Source organism: Ambystoma mexicanum, chromosome 2p (assembly GCF_040938575.1).
Source record: "Ambystoma mexicanum isolate Mex_15411 chromosome 2p, UKY_AmexF1_1, whole genome shotgun sequence".
Classification (NCBI taxonomy): domain Eukaryota; kingdom Metazoa; phylum Chordata; class Amphibia; order Caudata; family Ambystomatidae; genus Ambystoma; species Ambystoma mexicanum.
The window spans coordinates 1,345,011,555-1,345,030,041 of record NC_090923.1 but is presented as its reverse complement, the minus strand read 5'-3'; the positions used below and the strand labels follow the sequence as shown (position 1 = coordinate 1,345,030,041).

At 45.6% G+C, this 18,487-nt stretch overlaps 1 protein-coding gene across 2 annotated transcripts in view; it reads left to right on the top strand.

Annotated features, from left to right (window-relative positions):
* The window catches only part of MYO15A (myosin XVA), a 3,541,761-nt gene that overhangs the window by 3,367,645 nt on the left and 155,629 nt on the right, over positions 1–18,487 (top strand). For both annotated transcript variants that reach the window (XM_069645706.1, XM_069645705.1), the window contains one exon: positions 1,041–1,174. In XM_069645706.1, coding sequence (XP_069501807.1) covers positions 1,041–1,174 — 134 coding nt within the window. The remainder of the gene's footprint in view (positions 1–1,040; positions 1,175–18,487) is intronic.

Below are 18,487 nucleotides of genomic sequence, written 5' to 3'. Positions count from 1 at the left end.
AGCAAGATCCCCATTCCTCCCCAGAGGTGACATCTGTAACGTAGCACTGCCTGGGCTTGCAGACGGTCAACCCACATGGGAGACATCCACCCCCAGGGAAAAACCATTGTTCTGCTGGCATGGGGGTCAATTTGTGGCCCTCCCACACCACCAACAATCCAGCCCCAGTCTGTCACACCCCACTGACAGTGGCACCTAACCGTACAATAATAAAAAAACAGTACTCACATAACGTGCTGTCCAGTCATTTGGTCGAAAGACATTTGGTCGAAAGCCAAATGGTCGAATTTTTTATTTATTTATATATATATTTTTTAGGTTTTCATTTAGGGAAAAAAAGGGTTTTTTAGAAAAAAAGGGGGTTGGGGGGACCCCCCAACAAAAAAAGTGAAAATACAAAAGAAAAAAAATTCGACCATTTGGCTTTCGACCAAATGGTGTCGACCATTTGTCCTGTCAACCTTTTTTTCTCGACCAAATGTCTGGTAACCACATAACGTTGCAGCTTCTTACATAGAAAAAGCTGTAAATGAAACAAAAAACATTTGTCCCAGCAAAAACAAATCTTTACTAACTCTCCTATCACTGCCCCCCCTTCAAGCCATACCTGGTGGTCTACTGAACCTCACCCCCCAGTGATAAAACATTTGCCCCTTCCTAGGGACAGACATCTGCCCCCAGGGAGGGCTGCATGAGGCGTTCCCCCTTCTTTTGGGGTAGGGGGAAGAGGGCCATCACAAAATGTCAGACAGGCCCCTCAATGGAATGGGCAGTAGGGTTTGGGCACCCTGGGGGCAGATTGTATACTGGACGAGCTGACGTGGAGCCGCGCTACGCCCCTTGAAAGGTTTCCAAAGAACAGCTGTTCTGGGAGATGGATATCATAGATGAGGAATCTGTGGGTGGAACATCCATCAGAAATAACATTACTGAGAGGTAAGTAATTTGCTCTTATTTGTCCTGGCTTTCTCCTTACCTTTGCTGCATCACATGGGGATGTGGTTGTCTGCTCTGATTTACCTGCCTTTTTTGTGTTATAGGGCTGCTGAATGCTTACCCCATGTTTGGCTCATCTTTCTTCTACATCCAGAGCTGCAGCAACAATGCCATAGTCTCTCCTTGTATCCTCGCCGTCAATCAGAATGGACTCAACTTCCTTAACAAGGAAACCCACGTACGTGTCTGTTTTTGTGCTACAATTCTTGTTGAATTCTGTACCTTTCCCTCAATGCTTGTTATTTCACTGTTCCTTCTCCTGGCTGGGAAGAATGTTTAGTCGTCTTGCTGTGTAGGTTGGCATCTGCAGGTGCCAAGACCAAGTGATGCCAAGAGTGGCTACACTGATATTGTTATGGCTTATGCTATGGTGTACTTTTGCACAGTATATTTATGCCACATTCTTTTTTATGCTCAAGTGTGTTTAACTCTTTTTCTTTGCATTATCATGGAGGCAAGTGGTCTGCATCGAATACAAGGTTAGTCTGGGTCTACTGTTATAGTTCAAATGCCCACCTACCATGGGTTGGAAAGCTGGTACAATCAAGCGCTGTTTACCATTATATTTATGTTATTCTGCTTTTACATAGTGTGTAGTGTTGAGCTGTATTGCATTGCTCTGAAATTTCAAGGGAAGGCTAGACTCTTCAAAGGGTTGTGTCAAACCCTACATTCATTTGCCAGCCACCGAGTAAACCAGTGCAAATATGAGTTGCTAAGGGACCAGAGTGACTTCAAAGTTGTGTGAGGAAATATATGCACAAGCTTGCTTGTCTGTGTTTGTAATCGTGTGATGATATTAGACTTCTTGAATATGTCAAGGTGGTGCAAGTAATTATGTGCCTCAAACCGGAATATAGAGAGGTTAGAATCTTACAAACTTGAACTATTGAAGAAAATGAAAAGCAAAGCTTGCATTTGTCATTGGAATGGCATTGCCACAAAAGCATCCTGAAAATGGAATATGACAATGTATTGAATCTCTAAATTTACATCCAGACCAAAACATGCAAAACAACATATAGTGTAAAAGCAATATAATAACACCAATATTATGTTTCTGCTACTTCTATTTCAACATCCATTTTGCGTGTCCCTTGTGTCCTTTTCTTGTGCGTTTCATTATGAATTGGGGGAGGGAGAACCTTTTTGAACCCCTGTCCAAGCACCTACTTATTCTCTATTTTTCTAGATGAATGATATTCTGTGTTTTAGAACCTTGTGCAGTAATCTTTTGTTCACGCTGTTCACACAAAATATTGTTGTTTAACTGTAGGAGCATACATTTGTGTGCATCGCGGTCATTCATATAAGGATATCCTTGTCACAGCTACATTTTCAAACGGAAACAAGCGACTAAGCAGGTTTTTCTACATTTCTTTTCCTATCCTACAATCTACCATCCACAATAAACAGAACTGCGCCTGGACGCCGGCACGCACATATGCATTATATGGCTTCACGAAAAGACCACAGTAACGATGGGTTGTAAAACACTACATCTTCTGATCCAAATAACCAAAATAAATAATCAATATCTAGCAGGTGCTAAGGGCAGATACACTTTCTATCCAGATAAAAGAATGCTCTTCCACTACTATGATTGGGTATTTTAGCTGCAAACCTAAAAGCCTGATTGCATCTCCTGAACTTAAATAAGTGCAGCCAGGGTAGTTAAAAGGCCCAGCGTAGCAATAGGGCTCTATTTCAGAGCACCTTAGTATGACTTCCTTTTTTGCATGCATCTTTTAGATTTTTCATCTAATGTCTGGAACATTAGATGACCTATCTGAGTGCATTAATTCAGAATGTAACTACGACTAAATTTCAACCATGAGAAATGGTTGTATTGTGACAAATAGTCCTTTAGATGTGAGAGAATCTATGAATGGAATAAGGAGGAAAGGATGCAGATAAACTTGTGTGCTTGAACCATGTCTGTGCGGTGTGGTGTGGTGTGGGAAATGTATTGAGCTCCACCACCTGGCATGTGAGGGAAGCGAGCCCCAAGGGAATGGGCTGGTCTGGCTGCTTCCTGATATGCCTCTAAGAGTGATGATTAGGAGACATCCCACCACCATCGCCCCCTAAACACGCAGTAAGACAGCACCAAAGGCGAGCCTGTGGGGTAATGGCATGGAGGACTTCAACTTACAGAGAGCATTTTCAGCGGTTGCTGCTGCCAGAGAAACAAAGCTCACACACTCATAATAGCTAAAACTGAGCCAGCTTTATTATCTCGCAAGACAATCAAGAAAGCTACATGTGTACTCTACCAGAACCACCCGACAACAACCTACCCCATGCCCCTACAACTCCACCTTTATAGTTCAAACCGTCATGACCTTAAACAAACCACAGAATATCTTTTCAGAAACTAAGAGCAATCACCAGCCCCAGAGAGAAGGCCTCCCTCCCCTATCCAGTCCATGCTGGGGCACTGGTAAGCCTGTCATCGATGCAGATGTCTTCTCCTTGCTGGTCACATGTCACATTTCATTCCAGAAAGCTCCTGTCTGAAAGATGATTAGAGTAGACCATTATCTATCTCACATGTGCTATTATTTTTCCACTGGTTCCCGCACGATTAACCGGTCTGTCCTAGTCCACATTATGTGCCGCTGATGATGTCTCTCGCACAGGGCTGACACAACTCTTATCCTGTTCCAATCAAAGAATCCAAATAGACCCAGAGAGAAATGTAAAAACAAGGAAACCACACTACATGTTAATGAATGGAGCATTGCAATAAGTGCATATTCGTTGAAAAATAAATAATTGTTTTGGTCTGTTAAGGACTGATTGTTGCATGCAGAATACTACATTACAGAATTGTCACAATAAAAGCTTAGCCCGGAATAAAAAGAAAAACATATGCACCCACATTGTGGTCAGGGGACTAGTGCCACAAACATGGTGAGAGCAAAACCACTTCCAAACACCCAGTGTTTGCGACTCACTCAAAGAAAATACTCAAAGCATTAATTCGATAACATTAACGAAGGAGGAATTGCATACTTCTACCTCACGCTCATACCACAACACGATCTTCGGAAGTCATGAGAGACCACAGGACAGCAAGGAGCCATCTACCATGCTGCAAATAATTCCAAGATGGCACTGCACGTCAGAGATGCATTTGAAACCTGACAGACCCTCAATAACAGCAATAGACGCATCAGGTAATTACCCAATAACATATCTGAACCAATAATGCAATAACGGGTGGAAATAAACATCCTCAAAAGAATAACCAATTAACAAAGAAATTCAAACATATATGGGGATTGATTTATCTGAAAAGGTGTTAGCGACTAATCGCCAGTTTAATGACATTGCAAGGGTGCTGTCATGTTTAGTAAGGGGGGGAATCTTGGAGGAAGAAGACATGCCACTTAATGCTCCCTTAACACCAGGGGAGATTCGTGGAATGAGGAAAGCTCGAAGAAATACTGCTTAGAAGAAAGCGTAAAAACCTGAAGGAAGATTGTTGAAGCCAGATTGGGAGCTGTTCAGACCTAGAATCCCTGGAGAGAGGTTGTATTTAGAGTGTGTGAAGGCATAAGGATGTAGACACAGACAGCTGAGTACAGCTTGGGTTACACACTTTTATTAAAACAAAAAGAGGTTGGAAAAATCCAGACCTTGCCCTATGCTAAGGTGGGATTTCTCTGCCTAATTGGAACTAATGATAGTCTGTGTCAGGAAGTCCAAAGCAAATGACTGTCTGTGTCAAAAACCTATACTTGCCCTCACAACTACTTGTATTTAATGTGTAGGGATATCAGCACCACAATGAGAAGTGTTCAAATACAAATTCTGAGTTTCTTCCAGCTCTTGGTTGTTAAAGGGATTGCCCTTCCCCAAGATTCAGGATGGTTCAATTTACAAAAAAAGGGGGTTCACTTCTCCAAGCTTTCAAGTCTCTCAATATTCCAAAAACAACACAATTCCTCATGATACTTCCCAGCTTTTCTGGCTTAATTGCCTTTCACCAATTTCTCCAATATCACAGAGTTCAGTTCCTTAAATTCAGATCACACACATTTTCCTTGATATTCAATCACAGGCTTATGCGTGACTTAAGTGACTTTTCATTTAGGTGGGTATATTTGGTCTAGGCGCAGTTGTCGGACCACACGGTCCCCCTATTACAGGTTATACAACCAACACACCTTACTTGCTCCTTCTTCACAGTTACACTGCCACTGTTTCTGCTTCACAGTGGTATTGGACGTATCATCTTGGAGCTTTCTCAATACTTGTTTTGCCACCATTCACTTGTTATACTTTTATATATTCTCAGAGCCTTTGCCACTGCTTATTCTTTCAAGTTATACAGTTGCTTATATTGTTTTGGCACTTGCCAATGCTTGTTCTCGTCAGTTTATACAGTTCACAGTTCCTTATAATCTTATGACACTTGCCAATGCTTGTTCTCTCAGTTTACACTGTTCTTTTTTATCAAAGAATTTCACCAACTGCTTTCAATCCAATTGGTATTCAATCACACTTGCTTCAGTTTACACAGTTCCCTTTTATCAGGGAATTTCACCAACTGCTATCAGTCCAATTGGTATTCATCACACTTGCTTGCTTTCTGTTCGGTATTTTAAAAAAAATGTTTCATTTCATTCCAATCAGTCACATTGAATAAAGCAACAACACATTCCCAGTTTACTCTCCTGCTGTGAATTTGCAGCTTACCGTTTCTTGGCCTTGTCATTTTCATCTAATTTACAGTTCGGTATTCACAAAACACTTTCATTCAGTTTTCTCAGCAGCTTCAGGTTAGCGTACTTCTCAAAAGTAGTTATTTCAAGCTGGACCGGCATTCATATTGCCTAAACGGTCCCTCGCACACTAGGGAGCGATCTGACCTGCAGCAACCACGTGGTCAACAATACAGCATCCCAGAGTCATTCAGGCTTCTCTGATTCACTGGGTACACTGTCTCCAAGTGCGGTTCTCCATGTCAGCAGACTCTCTGTGGCTGTCGCTGCTTCCGGGTTGGCACGCCTCTCACCCAGGATCCCCGCCGCCTCGGTTGTACGGAGAGGGAGTCTCTCTGACTCCAGGAAGTATGCAGACCGGCTCGCTACCAGAGACCTTTCGAATGCTCCCGCCACAATCTGCTTTTGCTGCAAGGACTCTGCAGCTCATAGACGCTTAGGACACGCATCTTCCTGGTTTCACCTCTGGCTTCTCCTGCAAGCGTTTCACAGGCGATCTCCTTGGCCTCATCTGAGCGGGCCATTCATACCGTCCCCTTAGCCTCAGGTGCAGGCAATGTTCCTTTACTGCATAATGATCTTGGTACTTGGCATCCCTCTTCCTCGTCCCAGTACCTATCTGGTGCATAGTAGGAGATGGTTTTCTGGAAAAATAGGGGATTGGTAATACCCTACAAATGCCTGGGGGATATTTGTCTCCTTATAAAAATGGAAATGGGTGATACCGTGTCTCACCCAAGGGTGCCTCATCCCCACTCCCCAAGTTTCCTCTACCCAGGTGATCCTCCCTCGCATATCCATCCCCAGGGTCAGCATCCGATAAAAACAGCCTTTCCCTGGCCACCTGGGAGTAGGGTATATTGTGGAAAGAAGGGAGGACGCACACAGATTCCTCACATGTGACAGTGCAGTCTTACTTTATATGTGCAATAGTACATCATCAAATTGCTTTATGTGGAATTTTGGCTGCAACTTCATGAAAGTGATTTATTGGGACCATACTGGCATAGCTTGAGCATAGTTTCCTGAAACTGATTTACAGTGGCCATCCTAGCGTAGATTGTGACAGAAGCTTCATGCATGATTTACGGTAACCATATCAGCATAGATTGTGCGTGCTGCTTCATGAAAGGGATTAATAGTGACCACACCAGTGCAGCACTCTCAAGTTTCACGCAGCAATGCATGAGACGGCCATCCAGTCCTGTTTTTGCTGGGAATTCTGTGACTTGTAGTTTTCCTAATTTCAGATGGGAAGGAAAATACTAAAAGCCCCAGAATCCAAAGGGACAATAACAGGACTGGATGGTTTTCTCACACATGCCCATGAGAAACTTGAAAGCTTGGCTAGCATAGATTATAGGCACAATATCAAATTGATTTAGACTGGGATTGCTCTTATATTATGGGTGCACAGTAATGAGGTGATTTGTAGTGGCATTGCTGATATATATCGTTACACAACTGTATGAGAATGACTTACAATGGCAATGCTGGCACATGTTGTAGATGTCAGCATCATGAAAATGTTTTAAAAAGCTCCCGTGTACTGTTGGTAACATGGCATACATTGGATCTCTTCCTGGGTGATCATAGAAAACTAGTTGTACATTTTATGGCTTTTAACTCTTTTTTTCTCAAACATTGGGTCTCATTATATGTTTGCCGGTCCGGAATTAACTTGCCAGTAATTTGGTTTACTGGCATGTTTCTGGACTGGCAAAGTATGAGTTTGCCGGTGGGGTGGCCTGATTTATATCCAGTCAAGTGCTGGAGGTAACTAAGGCGTTCCACCAGTAACAAACAGCCAGTATTACTGGTGCCTGTAAAACCGGCAATCCCCCATGGAGTTCTAGGGGACTCCATGAAATGGGGATTTACTTACCCCAACTGGCACCTGTAATATGACAGTAATTCCGGCAGACCAGGTGCCGGTAACAGTAATACCGTTTGTTGGTATCCCACCAGATTTACTGGCGGGATACCACCAAACCTATATTGAGGCCCATTGCATTTTAACACATTGGGCCTCATTACAAGTCTGCCAGTATTCTGGTGGTAAATCTGCCGGAATACCACCAAACAGAATTACTGTTACCGCCACTTGGTCTGGCGGAATTACCACTTCATTACAACTGGTGGTATGGCAGTGTTAGTCCCCATTTGTGGAGTACATAGAATTCCATGGGGATTTCAGCAGAATTACCACTGTAGGTAACTCCGCCGATTTTGCCGATTTTAGGCAGTAAAGCAGCGTGATTACCTCCAGCAATTTGCTGGAGATTTTTCATCTGTCTCCCCACTATATAGTTGTAGTTTGGTGGTGGTAATGCTATGGTAACTGAGTTAACACTTCACTACCACAGTTTATTCCCACACCGCCATACGTGTAATGAGGCCCATTGCTTTATAAATTTACTTGAGGGGAAAATCCCCCGAACTTCCCAATCTTCCTTGCAACCTGCTGCCTCTGACCTTGAGTCATTTACAATGCTAGTGCTCCCTTAGGGGCCATCCGCCTGCCGGCACCAAAAGCTGCTAAACTGCTTCTGACACAGCATGCACATAATAATGTTACTCTCCATGAACAGTTGTGGATGGTGCATTTGGGTGTCAGGCGCTGACCCCTCTTGTTTCTGCGCTAGGTGAAAGATGTAAGGGTTGATTAAAAAACATACTTACAATTTTCACTTAATATGGCGCACCCATACGGCAGCATGATCAATTTGTCTTGTGTGTATGCATGGTGGCCTAGTACGGCCTCTGATATCAGGGACGCAGTCTTCATTTGTTTGAGGCGGTTGGGGGACACCCTCAGCAGGGCTTTCGGGTGGACTCCACATTTTGCGTTATGGCACTGAAGCCTTCTGTGAATGCTGAAAAACCAAGGATCAATGGAAACTGAAATACACATAAGGAGGCCTGGAAACCTGAGAAGCCTACAGCCTGGGAAAGGTCTTTCTTCAAAGTTATCGTAAAAGCAAGAAGTCCCAGGGAGGTCAGTTCTGTGAGCAACTCTGACTGAACCGTCCCAGGAGAACCTATTTTCCATTTGTGTTGTATTGGACTATGGTAGGAGTTTGAAGACCAGGTGTTGTGTACTCTTATGTTGTTTGATCCTTGGAACATTTGTCTTACAGCTTGAGGAAGTCTGTAGGCTAAAGACTTGCTAAGATTAGGGTTTTGGAACTTTTTGTTAGCCACCACGTCGGATATTACTTTGTAGAATAGGGTATCTCAAGGAGGGACAAGTACTGGTAAGAAAAGGTTGGGAACCTATCATTTGCACTTAGGAAGGTATTGGACCCATAGAGAAAACCCCACTTTGTGTTGGCACATCCTCGACACTGTTTGATTTAGACGAGGCCTTGTGATTTATAGGAATTACCAGAGTATGTATAGGTGTTTGTCCAACCCCATGCCTGGTAAAACACAGTAATGAAGCTTTGGTGTTGAACCCCAACACATCAACGTAACGTGTCTTTGCTCGATCCTGCCACAATGGCCATAAGCACACACAGAGCTCTATACATAGAAGATTGGAAACAAGCATAGCCCGGGCTTGAAATATGGGAAAGGAACTACCAGCAAACATTAAGCTGCAAATATGTGAATGCAGCTACAAACAAACTGTCATATTGGAATGTGGAAGAAAAAACTTCATTTCATTACACACCAACCCAGATCTTAAAATGTGGTAGTGCATGTACAAAAAACATTGGAGGATTAACAAAATTACATCTTGAGCTTGGTTTATGGAGCAGGACTAACAAACCTATACATCAATCTTGAAAGATGGATGAGCAACTACCAATAAACATTGTGCAAGCAACATAACGGAGTAGGTACAGACAAAACCTGAACTGAGGATATGAGAGAGTAGTGTAACAAATGTGACTTACAAATAAGAAACAAGTGTATTTCAAGTAGTTTATTTTCTTTGTCAGGATAGGTTTTTAAGTGTCCGCCCCAACAATTTACAGGCTGCATTTTCCAGGGATTTAACCAAAATAATATTTCAATGGATTGCCTTTCTGCCATAGATTCCTCATCTGATAGATATTTCCTCCAGCTCTGCTGCTTCAGAACATTTTCAACAGGGGGCGTAGTGGACCTCCACTCGGACGTTGATCCGTCTTGCTCGGCATCTGGTTGTGAACTCCGGACGTGACGTCAGGTGTAGTATAAATACCTCGTCACTACGCCCCACACCTCTGTTCCCTTTTTCATCATGCTAAAACGCTGCTTGAGAACACAGGTGAGTCTTCGACTCACTCGAAGTTTTCGTCAGAAATCGTTTCGCTTTTTACATTCCTCGATGCGAGCTGTCGGTCGCTCGGGCATCAGGTTTCAAGCAGTGTTCTGACTGTGGCACCAAGATGTCCATCACTGACCCACACGAGTTGTGTCTGTGGTGCCTTGGCATGGGTCACAGGACTGATGGGTGTCCGCCGTGTGCCAAAATGCTGCGCAAATCCCTACGCGATCGGGCACCAAAACTCACTTTTGGTTGGCTGCCCTCCAAGTCACCGGCACGGTCGACGGTTCATTCTGCGGAAGCCAAAACCGAAGGGCAAACCCCCGAAAAAGCATATAGGCGGAAGAAGAAATGTTCCCGCTCGAGGACCCATTCTTCATCATCTTCATCCCGAAAGAAGAAAAGGTGACACCGCCACTGTAGGGACTCGGATTTGTCAATGGATAAAGGTAAGCCATCGACGGGGCCAAGCACCCATCAAGAGTGGGGGAATTTCAAGTCCTCTATGCTCGACATGTTTAAAAAGCATGCTGCAGTCGCTGCGGCTAACCCCCCATGCAGAAGGCTTCAGAGCCAAAAGCGGTGCTCAGCATGTCTGACCGCTCTGGTGCCCCGGTACCGACAATGTCGTCACCAATAAATCTTTTGACACAGAAAGAGGTCCAATGGAATCAAGTCTGTGCATCCAAAGATGTCGAAGCTACAGCGTCTCGACTGCGATCGACACCGACATCCACCATATCAGCGCTGAATGACAAACCCTCGACATCGATGTAGACGGTTGTCAAGAAAACCTTCACACCACAACCCTGCTCCAAATTTTTCGATACCTTGGCAGGAATCTTCAGCAGTAATGACGCTGATGATCAGGGGGATGCCGGCCCCATTTACTTGGGTACAGGAGGGGCCGATAATATTTTAATGACCAAAACAGCTTTTACAGCTGCATCAAGGTCTCCATGACGCCAGCGGTCTGGACACCTCACCAGACCTCGAATTTCAGCAATCCCAGACCTATGTTCATAATATGTTAAAATTCAGGTAGAAAGGGTTATTGATACCTTAGGATTGCATTCATCAGTTAGCGCTGATACAAGGTTATGACCTTACCGATATTTTAGATGAAGGCCTCACCACAGAGCACAATATGCCTTTAAACCCGGACATTGCTGATCCTTTAACAATTATGTGGCAGCATCCTTATTCTATTCCTCGCGTCAGCTTCACCATTTCTGGGAAATATAGGCCAGCTAGAAGAGACCCTTCATTCCTCTCCTCTCACCCTTCCCTGCAGGGGCTTGTTATGCAGGCTGCCACTGTCTCATCTAGACCTGCATCTTCCACTTCCACTCTGCCTCCCGACAGGGAAGCGAGAAAAGATGCCTTAGCAAAGCAAGCATTTACTTCGGGCAGTATGGCCCTTAAGGCTACCAATGTGGCAAGCAGTTTTGCCAAGTACTGCTTTGGTCTATGAATGGACAGAAGTTGAAAATGCTGCGCTGTACGTCCCAGAAGGAGAGATGCGCAAGTGCTTCCTACAGCTAGTGGAGGATAAGAAAGACGAGGCCAGACAGTCACTGCGAAAGGGGCCTGGACATCGCCAACTGTGTGGGCCGATCTATGGCGTCAGAAGTAATGCCAAGAAGGCAGGCCTATTTAAAAACATCTGGTTTCTCACTTAATGTCCAAGTTAAACTCTGCACATACCCATTGAAGGTGATCTTCTATTCGGCCAGAAAGCTGACGATTCTGTATAAATATTTAAGGATTCCAAAATCGCTGCTAAGTCCTTAGGCCTAGCTGCTCAGCCGGCTAAACCTGCCTTCAGCTTCGCCTCTAGGGCATGGGGCTACAGGCGTTATGCTCCTTAAGGCAGGAGAGCGCAGCACCCACCGGCCAGGCAAGGGCAGAAGCTTTTCACGCACCCCAAAAGGGGCAGAGGGGCTTCTAGAGGTCAACAGGCAGCGTCAGCAGGGGGGGTGACCCAGCCTCTGAAGCCTCTTTGATTTTCCCATCTCACTGCGCACCGGTTGGAGGACAGTTAACAGAGAACTTGCTCCAGTGGCAGGGAATTACTTCCGATGCCTGGGCTCTTCAGCTAATTCAGTGGGGTTATTGTCTGTCATTTGAAAGAAAACCACCGGATAGACCCCCACCCCAATCCAACCGGGACAGGTGCTCCAGAAAGAACTGAGAGTTGTGTTGCTGAAGTGTGCCGTGGAAGAGGTACTGCCCAAGCAGAGAGGATCGGGTTGGTATTCCCAGTATTACCTGGTCCCCAAGAAGGGAGGAGGTCTCCATTCTGGACCTCAGGGCCTTGAACAAGTTCTTGAGGAAAGACAAATTCAGGATGGTGACGTTGCGAGAGATTCACCACGCTCTCGAACTACAGGACTGACTGGTGTCAATCGACCTACTGGACACTTATTTCCATGTTCCAATCCATCGAAAGCACAGAAAGTTCCAAAGGTTCACCATAGGGGGTATGCACTATCAGTTCAAGGTGCTTCCCTTTGGTCTGGGTCTACACCAAGCTCATGGCAGTGTTTGCGGCTCATCTCAGGAGATCCGGGGTCCACGCATTTCCATATCTGGACGACTGGCTGATCTGAGAGAAGTCTGCAGTGCAGGTCTTGTCCCATTTAGATGACATCTGCTTGGTGTTGCACAAGCTGGGCATCTCCCTAAATTTAAAGAAGTCCCAAATGACGCCAGTCCAGAAGCTCCAGTTTGTCGGAGCAGTCCTAGATACCTGAGCAGGGAAGGCCTTCTCTCCTGATGAGAGAGTAGTCAGCTTGACACAAATGATCGACTTTTTTCCAGAATCATGCCACTCTACCAGCGGCTTCCTTCCTTCGCCTCCTAGATCTCGTGGCCTCCTGCATTTTTCTAGTTCCAGAGGCCAGATTGCGCATGAGATCCCTGCAGTGGCTTCTGAGGGGTCAGTGGTCTCAGTACCTCGGCACTCTCTCGAATCTCCTCATGGTTTCTGCATCAGTGGTCAACGACCTGTCCTGGTGGGCGGAATGCAACAGTCTCCTGGCGGGGGAAGCCTTCTGGCCTCCTTGGCTTCAGAACGTAATGGTCACAGATGCATCTCTGAAGGGTTGGGGCGCTCACTGCGACGATTTGTCGGTGAGCAGCCTTTGGTCAGCAACGGAAGCCAAGTGGCACATCAACAGGCTGGAGTTGTGAGGGTACCCCAGCAGGGGATCTGTTTGCAACCAAATCCAACATAAAGTGCAAACAGTTTTGCTTGAGGGAATTCCCAGCGAACAGTACACTGCGGGACACGTTTATTGTGGATTGGACCTTCCCTCTTCATTAGTCGTTCCCTCCGATTCCCCACATTCCATGGGTTCTCTGGAAGGTTGAAAAAGTTTCGAGCGACCGTAATCTTGATGGCCACGGTCTGGGCGAGGAGAACCTGGTACTCCGACCTCTTGGATCTGTCCACCTCATCGGTTGCTTCGGTGGACGGATCTCCTAACCCAGTCGCAAGGTCAGATACTCCACCCGACCCCGGAATCCCTCAACCTACATGCATGGCTCTTGAGAGGATGAGGTATGATGACTTGGACCTCTCAGAGGAAGTGCTTGAGGTGTTGCTGGCTGTAAGCAGACCGTCTACAAGATCGTTGTAGACATGCAGGTGGAGAAGATTTGAGGCGTGGTGCAGGGAACGTGAGATTTATCCCATCTCTTGCCACACCACTACAGTGATGAGTTCCTTCTGTCCCCCATCTCAGCATGCCTTCAGGTCCCCACAGTCAAAGGATATTTGGTGGCCTTGTCTGTGTTTAAGAGATCCCCGGATCAAGGTTCATTTTTAGGTTCCTAGTGATTGCATTGAATGCAAAAGCATCGAATGCAAAACCACTGAAAACAAATGCACTGAAAAAAAGCATTTTTTTTTTATGGGGGCTCCCCCAAACCTCCATTTTTTAACCCTTAAAACCCATTATAGTAAAAAAACGTTACCTACAAAACAAAAATGAATTTTTTCGATGCATTTTTTTCCAATGCCTTTGCATTTGATACTATGGGCCTCATTACACGGATGGCGGTGGACCAAGGTGCTGCTAGCACCTTGGTCCATGCCGGTAAAATACTGGCACCGCCTTGGTGGAAAGGGGAATTACCGCCATATTCCAAGGTTGGTGAGGCGGTAATTCCCCCTTCCCCCATTGCCCTTCCCCATTCCCATTTTTGCCCCATAGGGCATAATGGGAATGGAGAAGGTGCTAATTACGGCACCACAAATTGCGGTACCGTAATTAGCTCCCTGGTCCCTTTGCGGGTTGGTTTTTAATGCCTACAGCCCGCAAAGGGACCTCGTAGTAAGGCGGTAAGGATTTACCGGTACCGGTAAACCCTTACCGCCTACCGTGTAATGAGGCCCTATGTATTCGATGCAATGCCTGGATACCCATTTTTTACAATCCCGGTAATGGCTCAATTCCTTAAAGGCCTTGTAAATAGGTTTCCGCCAACTCCCTTTGTTGTCCCGGATTGGGACCTTAATCTGGTACTAACATTTCTGATAACGGCTCCTTTTCAGCCTATGCATACTTGTCCCTTAAGACTTCTTTCTTTGAAAACAGCCTTTTTAGTGGCTAATACATCCACAAGGTGGATGAGTGAGCTTCAGGCCTTATGCTGTAAGCCCCCCTTCATGTGTTTTTTCCAGGAGAAAGTCTTGCTCAGGGTAAGGCCTGGCTTCCTCCCCAAAGTTGTCTCATAGTTTCACCTATCGCAATCCATCGTCCTTCCAGTCTTCTATCCTCCTCTGCACCCTTCTAAGCAAGAGGAGCGATTACATCGCCTAGACCCCAAAAGGGCGTTAAGTTATTATATTGCGAGAACGGCTGAATTCAGAAGAGCTGACCAGCTCTTTGTGGCTTTTTCATTAGCCTGTAAGGGTCTACCTATAACTAAGCAAACATTATCTCACTGGATCATTTTCTGTATAGCAGAATGCTACCAGTCCGCCAGGAAGGAATTACTGGCAGGAATAAGAGCCCATTCAACTAGGGGAGTTTCAGCTTCAACAGCACTGCAGATGGGAGTACCTGTTCGGGATATTTGTGAAATGGTCATCCCTGCATACCTTCGTTAAACACTGTCGTCTGGATGTGGCTCGTACAGCTGATGCGCGTTTTGGCAGGGCAGTGCTGCAAAATCTACTGATTTGGGAGTCTATCAGATGAGGAATCTGCAAGAGAAAGACAATCCATTGAAGGAGAAATTACTTACCGTAATGTTCTTTCTATGGATTCTTCTCCTGCAGATTCCTCATCTCCCCTCCCATCCAGGCCCGCTCAGAAAGTGTGTGGTTGGTGCGCATCTTCTCTTTCACGTTGATCTGGTGATGCTCCTCTGTGGCCGTTTTCTATCTTTCCTGCCACATGTTTTACTTGTAGTGTCTATTGCAATTCTATAGTTATTTCATTTTTTAAGGACTCATTAGCCGATTTGTTCTCTCTGTTTTCCTATGCAGCGTTGTGTTCTGAGGGGGGAGGGGGGACTGAGGTGTGTGGCGTAGTGACGAGGTATTTATACAACGCCTGACGTCATATACAGAGCCGAGGACCAGATGCCGAGCAAGATGGATCGATGGTCAATGGCCGAGTCGAGGTCCACCTGTCGAAAAAATTTCAAAGCAGCAGAGCTGGAGGGAATATCTCAGATGAGGAATCTGCAGGAGAAGAATCCTTAGAAAGAACATTACGGTAAGTAATTTCTCCGTCTGTATTCTCTAACGGTCTCTGTATGCAACACAAATCTTTGGTTCAACAAAAGTATCTGGGCTTAAACAAAACCTCTAAATCTGGGGATCCCATCCTGTGATATTATCTCCCTTTTTTAGCCTCCTCCAAAGAAAACATCTTGATCTCTGATGTGGTCATCAGAGTCCGAGACGCTTTCTTTGGAGTCCAGGCCGGGGTCTCAGGAGAAGGAGTAAAGGAAGAAAAAGTGGTATCAACAATCTTAAAGTGCGTCCTCTTCTTCCTGAACTCTCTCCTCCTCTCATATAAAGCAGGATCAGAGACAACATCATTAAAAATCTGATGACTACACCACAGTTAGTGGGATTGGGCAAGAATCCTTCCTTTGCCACTTCGTCCTCTACAACTGAAAAATGGGAGCCCTTTTGGCATGCCATAGTAAAGGTTTTCAAACAGACACCTGAGGTTGCTCAGCCTCCGATCCCTGCTGCTGCACTGAAGAAATAAAAACCTGCTTCTGCAGGCCAAAGTATGCCATTTTCCATCTCAGTGTTACTGGCACCAGCATCTTCTGAGCTGGCCTCATCAGTGTCAGCATTATCAACACTGGTGCCATTAGCGCCACTACAAGTCATATCTTCAGTGTCAGCACCCTCAGCATTTATGGAGCTGTATTTTGTCAAAGAATCACTACACCATAGTAATGATAGGGACAATCAATATGGGGAGATTTCAGGTATCTTTCAGCATGAGGCAGAGGAAGAGATTTCTAGTGGGCTCAAACCATTAATGGGTGTGATGGAATCAGTATGGCCTGAGAATGGCCTGAGAATCTCTTAGATGAGCATTCAGTGGACTCCCTTCTAACATCGCTAAGGGATCTCCTAGGAAAGTCAGTGGTTGTGACACATCCCTGGATTCTGAGAGAAGAATAAACCATGTACAAGCTCTGTGCCCCAATTTTATTTAATTTAGATTGCCTATTTCAAGAGCAGTGGATACCCTGGGTCCTGTAGCAGGTTCAGAAGAAGCTCTTGCTCATACAGTTACAGAAATCTTGCCGCCAAAGAGTCCAAGGCACCCCTTCTGCTATTTAGCGGGGCCCTTACTGCCAAATGTTTACCAGTTTGGAACAGGCCAGATGCTACTCATTGCACTCAGAATGTCTCATGTGCACTTGCATTTTACAACCAAGCCCTCTGAGAGCTTCATAAGTAGCGGGCATCCATCTCCTACCAGATAACCATTGACCTTTCAAATAATTAGTTCAGATGAAAGGCCACAGCTATTAACATCCTTGAAACTTTTATATTCTACAGATTGTTTGAATCGTAGAATGGGCACCAGAGTTGTGTCAAGGCACCACTTCTGGACTAGGGTGGCACATTTTACATAAGATGTACAAACCAAAGTACTTGAAATGTTATTTGCAATCTCTGAGCTGTTTAGCAGAAAAAGCAGTCGAACATTTGAAAATGTTTAAGGCCTCTCATGAGACTGCCAAGTCTTTGGGCCTGATGGCTCCTGCTGCCTCTTTTTCCACCAAGAGAGGAATGTATATGCCGTATTCCTTTCCCCAAAGGGTTGGAGATTCCCACAACACTGCTGATGGGAAGATTGTGAAGGAAACTTCTGCATGTGGGTGTCGCCCAGATCGATGTGTTCCTGAAGCACTCAAACAGGAAGTACAGGATCTTCTGCTCTAGAGTTCCCTGCTGGGCACTCGCTGGGCGATTTACTGGTGATTCACTGGAGTGTGACCGTATGCGTTTCCTGTGTTCCCGCTGATTCCTCAGGGGCTGAGGAAGTTGAATCAGAGCAGAACAACAATGATCTTGATTGCTCCGGACTGGCAGTGGAGGACCTGGTACCTTTTCAAAAACTCTGGGATGCGGTGTCGCAATATTTTGTGGCTAAGATAGAGACCATTCGGACTAACATCTCGTTGGCTATTAGGGCCTCTACTGGCGCTAATCACCCACCTGAATCTCAGAACACGGTGGGGGAGTCGAGATGGTCATCTTTTCCTATGTTTTCCCAGGAGAGTGGGTTGACGGCTATTCTTAAGTTAAAATCATGTGCTCCATCGGACACAGTACCTTTATCGATTATGAAGAAGATTTCCCCTGACCTCTTGGTGGAAATCACAGCGGCCATTAACCACTCTTGCCAGTCGGGGTATATCCTACCGGAGCTTAAATCTGCTTTGGTTATCCCTCTTTTGAAAAAGCCATCACTGGACCCTTCCGTTCTGTCCAACTTTCGTCCCATCTCTCTGCATCCTTTTCTCACTAAACTTTTGGAGTCCCTGGTTTCTCCTTTATTGTCCACATATCTTGAGTCCTCCTCCCTCCTGGGCCCTGTTCAGTCGGGCTTCAGGCCTGACAGGGGCACTGAGAGTGTTCTGGTGTTGGTACAGGACGATATGGCTATGCTTGTGGACTCAGGTGGGGTGGGTGCCCTAATCCAGTTAGATCTGTCTGCAACGTTTGACACTGTGGACCACCCGATCCTGTTGTCCCGTCTTGCTTAGATAGGGATATCTGGGCAGGTATTAGCCTGTTTCTCCTCGTGCCTGGCTGACCGTACACAGACTCTCTCTAGGCCCCCTTTTCAATCAGCCCACTGCAATTTGACTTGCAGGGTGCCGCAGGGTTCCTCCTTGTCTCCGATTCTTTTTAACATATACATCTGGGCTCTTGTGTGTCTCATCCGCTCCTTCGGCGTCAGGTGCTACTCTTACGCCGATGACACCCAGATCCTGATCCGTT